Below are 11,982 nucleotides of genomic sequence, written 5' to 3'. Positions count from 1 at the left end.
CGGCCCGCCCGGCCGCGCCGTGCGCCTGCGCACCTGTGCACCGCCCCCCCTAGTGGGCGGGGCCTCGCCTGCACGCTCCCATTGGTCTGGCCGGCGCGGGGCCAACGCCCAAGGGCGGAGCCCCGCCCCCGCTGCCCGCCCCCGGGCCTGGGTGCCGCCCTCCCGCCGAGGACGCGGACGGAGGCTCGCGCGGGTCAGCGGCCCCGGCCCGGGCTCGCTGAGGGCGGCGGGAGGAGCGGGCCGGGGCGCGGCCGGCCTTGGGGACCCCGTACCGCGCGCCGCGCCGCCGGGCGGAGGAAGGCAGGAGCCTCTGCTTAGCGCAGGTCCTCAGAAAAAGGCGCGCTCGCCGGCGCTGGCTCGCGCCTGTATCCCGGCGCTCCGGGAGGCCGAGGCCGGACGCTCGCCTGAGCCCAGGAGTTCGAGACCAGCCCGAGCAGGAGCGAGAACCCGTCTCTACTAAAAATAGAAAAATTAGCCAGGCGCGGTGGTGCGCGCCTGCAGTCCCCGCTTCGCGGGAGGCTGAGGCAGGAGGGTGCTTGAGGTGCAGTGAGCTGTGATGACGCCGCCACGGCCCCCTGGCCCCGGCGACAGAGCGAGACTCCGTCCTGGGGGGAGAAAAGGCGCGCCCACGTCTCCCTGTAAAGAGCAAGTGTTCCAAGCGTGTGAGCCACGTGGAGGCCACGGTGCCCGGCTTCCAGGAAGGCTGCAGCACGCAGGACCCCTGACGATGCCCACCGCCACAGTGGCACAGGGAGGGCAAAGGGGACACAGCAGCCAAGGGCGGGATGCCATGGGAGGGAGCAGAGGGAGCCCCGCAGGCTGCTGCAAGAACTGACCGTTCCTTGACTGGCATCCCTGTTCCATCCATGTGCAGTTACCAGCCCAGGAGAAGGATTGAAACCAAACTCAAAGACTAGCTGAGGAAGAGACCCCACCGGGGTGCCATCACTGCCCCTGGGGCACAGGCCAGGCCACACGCCTCCTCTGCCACTGTTGGTTCACACAGCACAGAAATCTTGCTCTTGGCCTGAGCTGGCTCAAGCTGGTTTCTGTTGCTGGCACCCAAGCAGGTCGTCACCACACATCGCCACACCACAGAGCTTGTGTCCGGGCGGCAGTGACCCTGGGCAAGTCCAGGGCTGGGTCTCCTTCCAGAGACTGTGGGGACCCCGTACCCCGCTCACCTCACCCTCATGCCCTTTCATCAGGCCCTTGGGAACAGCCATCTCTGAGGTCCTCCGCCAGGGAGCCCCCATTTCCTGTGGGGGTCCTTTCCAGACCCCCATTCCCCCTCCAGGGTTCCTGCCATTGTGTCAAGCACCCACCCACTGCACTGTCAGAGATGGCTGCTCCTGGGCCCGGCTTCCTCCCCTTCTCCGGGGCCTGTGGTGCCCCAGGCCCTTCTCTCACCCCAGCAGGTTCAGGCCTCCTCTAGGGAGTGACTCCTCAGTCCCATGGCCCCCAGCCGTCACAGCTCCCATGGCTGTCATGCTGCCAGTGTGTTAAGTCTCCTGCCTCTCTGACTTTTTTTCACTGTTCCCATCTGGCAAAACCCAGCCATGCACAGTCCTGACCATCCCTCTCTTCTGGGCCTGCGCCCACCATACAGGTTAGAGTGGCCACAGCGAGACCGTGGCCCCAGCCCGGGTGGACGGCCACTCCTCCGTCTCCGCAGAACTGCGCAGCCTGCTGGCGTCTGGTCAGCTGTCTTCTGGTCTGCACGCCCCTCAATCCTCCAGCCCCACTCCAGAGTCTCAGATGACTGGCTGCCCCTCCTTCACAAAGAAAACAGAAGCCAGGAGGCCTCAGGTGGCACCACCAAACCCCAGTCCTGCGCCCCACACCCACACCTACTTGCAGTCCCCGCAGGCTCTGACCACAGCCCTCCTCCCCTCACGCCGCTCACTGTCGATGCCCCGCCACACTCAGCCTTTCCCTGTCCACAGGATCCTTGGGATCAGGATCAAATTTAACCTCCCCCACCTGAAAACACTCAAACAAAACCTCCCTTGATGCTGTTTGCCCAACCGTTTGCCTCCCTAGCCTTTTTTGCCCCACACAGACTTCTCTGAAGCATTCCCCCATGCCGCCAGCACGGCCCAGCCCTCCTGGGGCCCAGTCCCGGGTCACACAGGACTGTCTACCTGTGTCCACGGAGGGCGGTGCTGGGAGGACGGCCCCGTCGCTCCCCAGAAGCACCTTCGCCAACTGAAGACAAAGGAAAGAGGCCCTTGGATCTCCCTATGAAGGGCACAGGGACAGCCACATGCCAGGAGTGCAGGGGCTATGGGACCACAGAGGGGCCTCTAGTCCAGTTGGGAGGGGTGGGGGCAGCCACACTGAAGCCTGAGGGCGGAGGACTCCCCTCCCCTCGGGCTTCCAGGGATACAGGACTGTGGGCTCAGGGCTGGGGCTGGGGGAGGCAGTGATTGTTCTGTCGCCCCAGAGTCTGGAAGAAAGAACCAGTGGCCTTGAGGACTATGACCCTCGCTGAGACTTACCTCCGCCTGTCCCAGATTTTGAAAACCTCGTGAAAACAGGGAGTTTTAATCTATTTTTTCTATAGTGGTGGGATGAATAACGTGATTGCATTTGTGTCTTGGAAGGTTGGCGCTAGCTGCTCCACGGAAGACAGGCTGCAGGCGGAGCAAGGAGGCTGCAGGAGGAGACGCAGCTGCAAATGGGCCTGGCCTCTGGGGTCCTCTGCACGTCCCCTTCCCCACCTGACCCTGCAGAGCTGGCACACTGGATTCTGCCCCTGCTCACCGTACCTCCCAGAGCCTCGCCATCTCTGAAACCCCCCAAACTTCCAGACCTGCCCTCTCTTCAGCCCCAGGCCCACATGGCTGGAGTTGACCAGACACCTCTACCTGGGCGCCCCCCCCCTCGGCATGCCCACCCTCTCCAGCAGCTGCCTGCAGCCATGAGCCACAGCTTCCTCGGGGCTGTGCACAGAGCTGGGAGCCCCCTCACAACGGGCGGGCCCTGCCGAATTTCTCAGACCCGCCCACCTCCCGGCACCTGCCTCTCAGCCCCATGTTGACCTGCCTTCCTGGCTGCCACTCCAGCTTTCTAACAAATGGGACCACCTCCTGCCCCCAGCTGGTAAAAATATTAATAAATAAAACAGTGAACATCTGCCAGAGTTTCTCTACCTTCCTCGGGATGCAAACCAAACTCTTTAGTATGGCACATACGTACCCAAGGCACGGCACTCGTGCATTCATTCATCCAGCAAATGTTTGTGGAGCTCCCCTGGTGGGCTCAGCAGGAGGGACAGAGCGCCCAGGCAGGGGAGGAAACACAGTGACACTGGGTGATCAGACAAGAGAAGAAGGGTCCACTGTGGCATGAGATCCTTGCCCCTCTTGGAAGACAGAGGCTGAGAAGCAGTGACAGACACAGGTCCGTTTCTGGTGGGCAGGGGATTGGCACGAGCTTTGTGGAGAACAACCTGCCACTCCCTGTGAAACACACGCTCACCTCCAACCAGAATTTCTACTTCCAGGAAGGTGTCCTGCGAGACAGCTGTGTGAGCTCATGGCAGCAGCGTTCTTGCTGGGGAAAAGCCTGAAAATCACCTAACTGTGCATTAATAAAGGATGGATTAAGTAAATCACACAACACCCACGTGTTGGAGCAGGACCAGCCATAAGAGGGAACGAGGGTCTGTGTGTTTATACGCACTCGCATCCCGTATGTACGTGTGTGCCACGCTCACGCCATGCACCGGCGTCGGGAGAGGTCGGTCAGGACCCGGGAGAGGGACCCGGCGAGGGTGGCAGTGTGCGGGAGGGGGTGTCTTACAAAAACCAAGTCATTGTTTGGTACGAGGGGAAAGGACTTTATTCATTTAGAAATAAACCCGCTTGAGAATCTCGCAGGGTCGGGAACTGCCTCTGAAGGGAACTGAACGCCCGCAGACTCTCGGCTCCTCCGGATCCGCCCTCGGGGGTGGGCGCCGCCGGGCGCTGGGGCGACCCCTTTCCTGGGGCCCAGCCCCTCAGCCCGGAAGGTCCCGCTCCCCGGCTCCCGGCCGGGGTCCCTACTAGAAGGTGCGAAAACTGAGGCCGGTCGCCCCCGGGGGTCCCAGCAGGCACCGGCCCCCGCCGCACCCCGGGGGGTGGCCCCGACTCGCCGCCCCTCCGTGCGCCCCCGGCGCGCCCAGGAGCCCCGCAGGGGTCGGCGCGGGGTGGGGGGTGGAGGGGGGCGGGGGCGGGGGGTGGAGTGGGGGTGGGGGGTGGAGGGGGGCGGGGGCGGGGGCCGGGGGGAGGGGCGCCCCGCCCAGTGCGTGCGTCCTGCTCCGCCTCTGCGGGGAGAGCGCGCCGAGCTCTCCAGGTGGCCGAGGCGACGTCCCGCTAGGACCCCGGACCGCCCGCCGCACCCCGCTCTGCTCCGCGACGCGCCCGCAGACCTCGGACCGCCGCCCGCCGCGCCCCGGGAGCCCCGCGACCGACGGACGCAGGTGCCTGGCCCGGCCCGACGCGGGCTCCCAAGGTGCGACGGCGGCTCCAGGCTGAGGCCGCCCCACCTGCGCGCCCCCCGCCCGCGCCCCGCCGCTCGTCGCCGCCATGGCCCGGGTCCTGACGGTCGCCGTCGGGTGCATCAGCCTCCTCTGCCTGCAGCTCCCGGGCGCGCTGTCCCGCGGCCTGGGCGGGGGCCCGCGGCCGGTCAGACCTCGGTGAGTGCGGGGCGGACCAGCCGGGGCGTGTCCTAGCGGGGACCCGGACTGTCTCCCTCCCTTAACCCCGCACCCCGCGCTGGGGACCCGCCACCTGCTGCTCGGGCTTATCTCTCAAATCAGGGCCCACCCCCCGCACCTTCGGCGACGCAGGTCGAGCTGCCTCTCTTCCCGCACACCTGTCGGCGGAGCAGCCCCTGCGTCCCTGGGTTCTGCTGGGGGAGGCGGCGCTGGAGGGTCCCCCGCGCTCCACTGACCACCCCAAGGGAAGGGCCCAGCGCAGCCACCCTGAGTCCTGGTGACCCACCCTGAGAGTGGTGACCCGCCGAGGCCAGGGTGCCCTTTGCCCAGGGAGGTGCTGGCAGTAGGACATGTGACCCATGCTGCTGAGATGGCTGAGCTGCTGGGACCCAGGCCCTGAGCTCAGAAGGGACCTGGGCTTCCCCTGGCAGTGACCCCAGGCTGTGTGGGGGTGGGGGAGTGGGCTTCCCCTGGCAGTGACCCCAGGCTGTGTGGGGGTGGGGTGGTGGGCTTCCCCTGGCAGTGACCCCAGGCTGTGCGGAGGGGACAGTGGGTGGGCTTCCCCTGGCAGTGACCCCAGGCTGTGTGGAGGGGACAGTGGGTGGGCTTGGGGCTGTCTGAAAGGCGGAGCCAGCAGGCTGACATCCCAGCCCTCTCTGCAGGGAGCCCCCAGCCCGGACCTCCTCCAGAGACCTGCAGCCCTGGCACCCTGCACCCCGTCCTGTGGTCCAGAAGCTTCATCAGGGCCCCCAGCCACAGAGAAGTGCCAGCCTGGCCCCTGTGATGGGTCAGCCACTCTGGCATGGTGGCGGCCGACACTCAGCTCCCCGAAGACACCTGGGCTCCCACAGGCCCCGAGCCCAGCTCCTGCGGGTGGGCTGCGTGCTGGGGACCTGCCAGGTGCACAATCTCAGCCACCGCCTGTGGCAGCTTGTGGGACCGGCCGGCCGGCGGGACTCAGCGCCTGTGGACCCCAGCAGCCCCCACAGCTATGGCTGAGGGGGGCTGGCCGCACCCCTGCCCATCCCAGCTGGGGTGCTGTGCCCAGCCCCGGAGCAGCAGCTGAGCCCCGGCCCAGTCCCTCGGAGCTCCTGCAGACATAAACCTATGCACACGTGTGGACCCAGGCCGGTCTACAAGCCGCGTCTATATAGCACGGGGTCTGCACACCCAGAATCGTGCACACTCAGGGCACAGGTGCCAGGCAGCGTGGCTGGCAGCCTCAGTTGCTGAAAAGCCCTTCAGAAGGGAAGGGTCTACCCGAGGATGTGGGGCAGAAGCCAGGAGGGTCCTGAACACACAGGGCCTCGTCTGGGCAAGGGGGCGAGAGGCTGAGCTGGCTGCACGTGCCCCACTCTGGCCCTGGGCTGCTGCACAGTTTACCCTTCCCTGTGCCCGACCCCAGGGCCACAGCCTCTCCCTCCCTGTGCCCTGGAGACAGGAGAGGTGGCAGGACAGATGCTGGGGTTCCCTGGGGTCACGAGGGGCCTCTGTGCTGTGACAGGGACTCTGCCTCCTTCCCCTGTGGGTGGCCAGGGTGGGGCTCAGCAGTTCAGGCCCCCTCACCCTGGCTGTTCTGGGGCTGAGCAGACACCCCTGTACCCTAGGACAGGGTGGGGCTGGGGCGGGGGAAAGAGCCCCCAAACCCAAATAGGTCGCTTAGGTAAGACCCGCCCCGAGTCAAAGGGGCTGGGGCAGCCAAATGAGGGTGGGGCTCCCACCACCCCCGTGCAGAGACCCAGTGGGACCAGGATGGGGCCAGGAGCCCAGCCCCACAGGACAGTGAGCAAAAGAGCCACGCACCTGCCCCTAAGGCTCCCCAGGCCCCCAAGGTAGGAGAGACCTAGAGGTGCCCATCCTGGCTCCATTCAGCTCTGGGACCACCGGGCCCAGGTAACTCACCTTCCCTCCACAAGGGCCTGCCCTGCGGGAGGCCTGGGAATTGCAGCAGAGGGTGGTCAGTGCGGGGGGAGCACAGCCAGGCCGCTTGGCCTCCGTCTGGGTGAGGTCTGAGGACAGCAGGGCCTCCCCAGTGGAAGGAGCCGGAGAGTCCACAAAGCTGGGCTAGTCCAGCCCAAAGCCTCAGAGTCCTGTGCCCTGTGGCCACTGAAGGGTGTTAGCAGAGACCGGCAGGGCGTGCACTGCCAGGGGCACTGAGGATGGGGGTGCCCGGAGAGGGTCAGGGGCTCAGTGTTCCCTACTCAGCTCAGCCAGGACCCTCCCCGATGTCCCCCTCCTCCCTGGGACTGGGGCAAAGTCCAGTCCCCCCCACCACTGGCCTGCGCCTCAGTACAAGCTGTTCCCTCTGCCAGAAGGCGCCCTCAGGTGACACCCTGCATCCTGCTGGCCCTGGGCATTGACGCAGAGAACCCTGGGACAGGCGGCCGGGTCCTCAGGATTCCACCCGCCTCAGGCTTCTCCACAAAGTGGGACACGCTGTTGCCCTCATGGCATCCTGCGCCATGATGCAGGCCGGTGTCCCTCGCAGCCCACAGCATTGCCTCTGCTGTGAAGCCAGCCCCCCGGGGTGCCGCGGTGCCACCGGACCCCCACTCGGGCCCAGCAGCAGCGCCTGCAGCCCCACCTTCCCTGGCAACACCTTCCAGCTTCCCTGGCCAAATTCCTCCCCTCCTTTCACCCCCTCCTTGGAAACTATGCAGACGCCTCCTGACCCCAGCACCAGCTGCCCTGGGGTGACGACCAGGTCTCCATGGCCTGGCCGCTGGTGCTGAGTGTGTATGACACGTGCTCACTGGGACGCACGTGAGGATACAGCCCCACCCCCCAGGGATGCACCTGAGGATACAGCCCCACCCCCAGGGCTGACGTTCTAGTGGGGAGGGATGAGGGCGTGAGGGAGCCTTGAGGAGTCAGGTGGGGATTAGTGGGCAGGGCGGGCCACAGTTTGCTGTTTTATTTTTTTATTTTTATTCTTTTTTTTTTTTTTTTTTTTTGAGGCAGGGTCTCTGTTGCCCGGGTTGGAGTGCAGTGCTGCAATCACAGCTCACTTTAGCCTCAAACTCCAGGGCTCCAGCGACCTTCCCACCTCAGCCTCCCAACTAGCAGGGACCAGAGGCATGCACCACCATGCCTGGCTAATTGTTTTATGGGGTCTCACTATGCTGCCCAGGCTGGTCTTGAACTCCTTGGCTCTAAACGATCCTCCTGCCTCGGCCTCCCAAGGTGCTGGGATTACAGGTGTGCACCCCTGTGCCCAGCCCCAGTTTGCCATTTTCAGTGGGGCTCCAGGGTCCCCCCTCTGTTTGTTCTCGGCTCACTGCAGGAGGGGCCTGTTGGGTCGGATCAACTCTCCACATGCTTCTCACCTCCTGCGTGAAGCCTGGTGCTCAGATCTGCTCACCCCCGCACCCTCAGCCCCACTCTTCCCAAACTGTCCTGACCCGGCTCCGAGGAGGTCAGCTCCCCAGGCAGGCATTTCTTTCTGTGTGGTCCCTGCCGTGTCCTCGGGGCCGGGGCAGGGCTCGTCCCTGCCAAGTGGAGTTTGAGTCCATCTCTGCCCCTGGCTCTCTACCAGGCCCCTCCCGAGAGCCTCCCGGTCTCTCCCCTCCACCAGGCTCCGGACAGGCTCCTGGGGTCCTCTTCTCCACGACACCCGACCTTGGCCACGTCCTTGCAGGGCCAGCCCAGCCCAGAGTCAGAAAGAATCCTGCAGAGTTGGTTTATCGAGAATCCCCCTACCCTTCGTATCTGATCAAATTCCTCATTTCCCACTGTTGATGGGATCACCCTGCAAGAATCCTGCCAAGTCGCTTTGGGAGGAGCCGCCACGCTGCTGCCTCCTCTCCGTGGTCTGCCGTCCGCTGGCCCCGACACGCCTCAGCTGGGAGGCCAGGGCCGTCTTTGCTGTGTGCAGTTGAGCCCAGGCTCTCCCCTGTTGCGATAGTCCCGAATAAAGTTTTGCTTCCCGTTTAAACAAGTTATCCAGATAACTTTTTCTCAACAAGCGTCTGCCCCACCCAGAGTCCTGGGCTCCCTGGAGGGCAAGCTTTCACTTCCTGAAAGCAGGGGGCATGTGCTTGAGGGTGGGGTCTGCGGCTCCCGACGGTGGGGTCTGCACACCCAGTGGGCGGGGCCGGCTGTGGCTCGGGGGGCTGGGCTGCAGGGTGGGCCTCAGCACCGCCGATGAGGCTGAGATAAGGGCGAGGGGGCTGGGGCCACCGGGGGCTGCCCCTGTGCTGACACATTAACTCGCCGCGCTGGGGAGGAGGGTGGATGGTCACTCATTACCGAAAGCGGAGGCCAAGGGGCCGGGTGGCGTCTGGTCACTTATATAACCTGTGGGCATATATAGGGCACCTGGCCCAGGACTCACCTGCCCGCGCGCTCTCAGGATGAAGAAGGTGGTGGTAAGTACCCGGGCCATGCGGAAGTGGTCCCACCGCCGCGCACCTGGTAGCCGGCTGTTCCCACCCTCTCTGGCTGGTTCCTGCCGGCCGTCCGGGGCAAAGGGCTCCCTCCTTCCCACCGTGGTCCTGCCGGGCCAGGGGTCAGTGGCACCTGACCCCAGGCTTCCTGTGGACTCGGGTCTCTCCCACAAAGCCGCGTGCGCCCTGCTGGGTGCCGGCGGGTGCTGTGCCGCTCCCGGTGCCGAGGCCCAGGAGCACCTGCCGACATCCGCGTTGCGGAAAAGGACTCCAGCGGGGGTGGGGGCTCCTCAGCCTCCCCCGGGCTGGGCTGGGTGTGGGCGGCTGTGCCCGCAGGCCGCCACCCCCCGTGGGTGTCCTCACTCCCTGCTGGAGCTGGGACGACGTGAAACAGGCCAAATCCTCCACCCAACTAGGGCCCGGACCCTTCCCTGGTCTACAGACCTGAGGTGGACCCAGAGGCAGCTGAGGACAAGGGCGGCTTCCGGAACTACACCGTGAGGACCTGGCCCTGCCCCGTGCACCCCCTCCCTGGCCCAGCCACACCTGCCCCTTCACACAGCTCCAGGGCTGCCCTTTGGGAAGCCCCCTCACACCTTCCAGGGCCCAGCTTGGGACGGGGGAGGCAGGGGCCGTGGTGTGAAGGGCGGGGCGGCTGCAGCCTCCGCTGACCTCTGCCCTGCAGTCGGGCCCCCTCCTGGACCGCGTCTTCGCCACCTACAAGCTCATGCACACGCACCAGACCGTGGACTTCGTCAGGAGGAAGGTAGGCCGCCAGGGAGCCCGGCATTTCCTGCTCCCCTGCGAGAACCGGGTGAGACGGAGCCCACCCTCCGCCCAGCGCCCACAAGTGCCAGGTGGACAGGGAAGGACCGCGTGGGTACCCTGCTGACCCTGTGGCCCGGCGGACTTCTCCCCACTCAGCACGCCCAGTTCGGGGGCTTCTCCTACAAGAAGATGACGGTCATGGAGGCTGTGGACATGCTGGATGAGCTGGTGGACGAGTCAGACCCGGACGTGGACTTCCCCAACTCCTTCCATGCCTTCCAGACGGCGGAGGGCATCCGGAAGGCCCACCCGGACGAGGGTGCGGCCCACCTGCCCGGCGGCGGCGGTGGGAGAGGGGCCGAGGGCAGGGGCCCTGCGTGGTGGGGGGTCTCGGCCTCTCCCAGCAGGCCCCGTCCCGGGTGGGAGCAGGCCTTGGCCCCTTGGCCCCTACACCCCTCACCCACCTGCCGTCTCCCCAGACTGGTTCCACCTCGTTGGGCTCCTGCACGACCTGGGCAAGGTCCTGGCTCTGTTCGGGGAGCCCCAGGTGAGGGCAGGGTGGGGGTGGGGAGGCCTGGCTCTGGGCTGGGGACCCCCCGCCCACCCCCGGCTGCTGTCCCTCCGCAGTGGGCGGTTGTTGGAGACACCTTCCCAGTTGGATGCCGCCCCCAGGCCTCCGTGGTTTTCCGTGACTCCACCTTCCAGGACAATCCCGACCTCCAGGACCCCCGATACAGGTGCCCCCCCCAGAGCCGGTCCTCCCCAGCCCCGCAGCTCCCGAGCGGTCCTCACTCTCCTCTCTCACCGCAGCACCGAACTGGGCATGTACCAGCCCCACTGCGGGCTCGACAAAGTCCTCATGTCCTGGGGCCATGACGGTGAGGCCGGTGGGGCAGGGGGTCGGCGGGAGGGTTGGCCCCCAGATGCCCGGTGCTGACGCCCTTTCTTCTGCAGAGTACATGTACCAGATGATGAAGTTCAACAAGTTCTCCCTGCCCTCGGAGGTGGGTGTGGGGAGGGCAAACCCGGGTGCCCAGCTGCCCGGGCAGCGTGCGTGTGCGAGCGTGCGGGTGTGGCCTTGCCCACAGGCTTTCTACATGGTCCGGTTCCACTCCTTCTACCCCTGGCACTCCCGGGGCGACTACCGGCAGCTGTGCAGCCAGCAGGACCTGGACATGCTGCCCTGGGTGCAGAAGTTCAAGTATGGTCATCCCCAGGGGGCGGTGGGGGCCAAGGGGACAGGGTGGTGAGGCCCTCACGAGGCCCATTGCTCCTCCCCTGCTGCAGCCAGTTTGACCTCTACACCAAGAGCCCCGACCTGCCGGACGTGGACAAGCTGCGGCCCTACTACCAGGGGCTCATTGACAAGTACTGCCCCGGCGTCCTGTGCTGGTGACCGCCCACCTGTCCCCCACCACCGCTGCACCCCACGCTGGCTCTGTCCCCAGGGTCTGGCCCTGGGGGGAGACAACACCCTCAGACTCAGCAACGACCCACCTCAGCCTCACGGGGGGAGGGACCTGCTCACTCTCATGGGGGGACCCCCTCACCCTCACGGGGGGACCCCCTCACCCACCTGCAGTCGCCGCCCCTCACGGACACTGGAGCCCGGCAGCAATAAAGAGCTTGAAGGAGCTGTTCTTGCGACGCCTCACTGGGCCCCCTGGCGGGCGTGTCGTGGCAGTAGGGGTGGCCCCGGCTGAAGGACTCCTACAGCAGGGCATGGACCCCGTCCCACGACCCTCAGACACGTGTGCCCCACTAGACATGTGCGCTGTGGCGCCTGCCACTGTCAACATCTTGCTCATCCTCCCAGCTCTGTGTCAGAGCCTGGGGCACGAGTCACTTGACACCCTCAGGTTCTTTAAACAGTCACCAAGTCTCCTGGTCTCAGTCTCCTTAAAAAACAAACAAACAAAAACAAGTCCCAATAGCTAGAGGAATGCTGTGTCCGTAGAAAGCAACACAAAACAGCCGCTGGGGGTAATTGCTATAAAGCAAACACCTGTGAGCACCGTGGTCGGACCCCCCCCCCCCCCCACTGCTGTAGCCCTCACCCCGCAGCCCTGCAGGGGCTCTGCCGTCACCAGCCTCCTTTTTTCTGCATGGCTTTGTCACCCAGGTGCG

The 11,982-nt window shown here is 65.6% G+C and overlaps 2 protein-coding genes across 3 annotated transcripts; both read left to right on the top strand.

The window, feature by feature from the left end:
- The first annotated feature begins 4,547 nt into the window (after positions 1 to 4,547).
- ADM2 (adrenomedullin 2) lies at positions 4,548 to 5,853 on the top strand. Its single transcript, XM_045555342.1, has 2 exons — positions 4,548 to 4,681; positions 5,365 to 5,853. The coding sequence occupies exons 1-2, from the start codon at positions 4,572 to 4,574 to the stop codon at positions 5,699 to 5,701; spliced, it is 447 nt and encodes a 148-aa protein (XP_045411298.1). The 5' UTR covers positions 4,548 to 4,571; the 3' UTR covers positions 5,702 to 5,853.
- Positions 5,854 to 8,964: 3,111 nt separating this feature from the next.
- Positions 8,965 to 11,495, top strand: MIOX (myo-inositol oxygenase). Of its 2 annotated transcripts, none has more exons than XM_045555326.1 (10): positions 8,965 to 9,069; positions 9,504 to 9,584; positions 9,773 to 9,853; positions 10,012 to 10,174; positions 10,335 to 10,402; positions 10,483 to 10,592; positions 10,666 to 10,733; positions 10,810 to 10,859; positions 10,944 to 11,056; positions 11,143 to 11,495. In XM_045555326.1, the coding sequence occupies exons 1-10, from the start codon at positions 9,055 to 9,057 to the stop codon at positions 11,249 to 11,251; spliced, it is 858 nt and encodes a 285-aa protein (XP_045411282.1). In that variant the 5' UTR covers positions 8,965 to 9,054; the 3' UTR covers positions 11,252 to 11,495. The 2 variants fall into 2 exon arrangements, with proteins under 2 accessions (XP_045411282.1, XP_045411281.1); XM_045555325.1 differs by having other exon boundaries at positions 10,012 to 10,201.
- Positions 11,496 to 11,982: the final 487 nt, after the last annotated feature.

Source organism: Lemur catta, chromosome 6 (genome assembly GCF_020740605.2).
Source record: "Lemur catta isolate mLemCat1 chromosome 6, mLemCat1.pri, whole genome shotgun sequence".
Lineage (NCBI taxonomy): Eukaryota > Metazoa > Chordata > Mammalia > Primates > Lemuridae > Lemur > Lemur catta.
This window is presented reverse-complemented; position numbering and strand designations above follow the sequence as displayed.

Coding starts and splice junctions, on each gene's coding strand:
- ADM2 (XM_045555342.1), top strand. CDS start 4,572: ATGGCCCGGGTCCTGACGGTCGCCGTCGGGTGCATCAGCCTCCTCTGC. Junction 4,682..5,364: donor CCGCGGCCGGTCAGACCTCG/GTGAGTGCGGGG, acceptor CCCTCTCTGCAG/GGAGCCCCCAGCCCGGACCT.
- MIOX (XM_045555325.1), top strand. Junction 9,854..10,011: donor TGGACTTCGTCAGGAGGAAG/GTAGGCCGCCAG, acceptor CTCCCCACTCAG/CACGCCCAGTTCGGGGGCTT. Junction 10,593..10,665: donor CTCCAGGACCCCCGATACAG/GTGCCCCCCCCA, acceptor CTCTCACCGCAG/CACCGAACTGGGCATGTACC.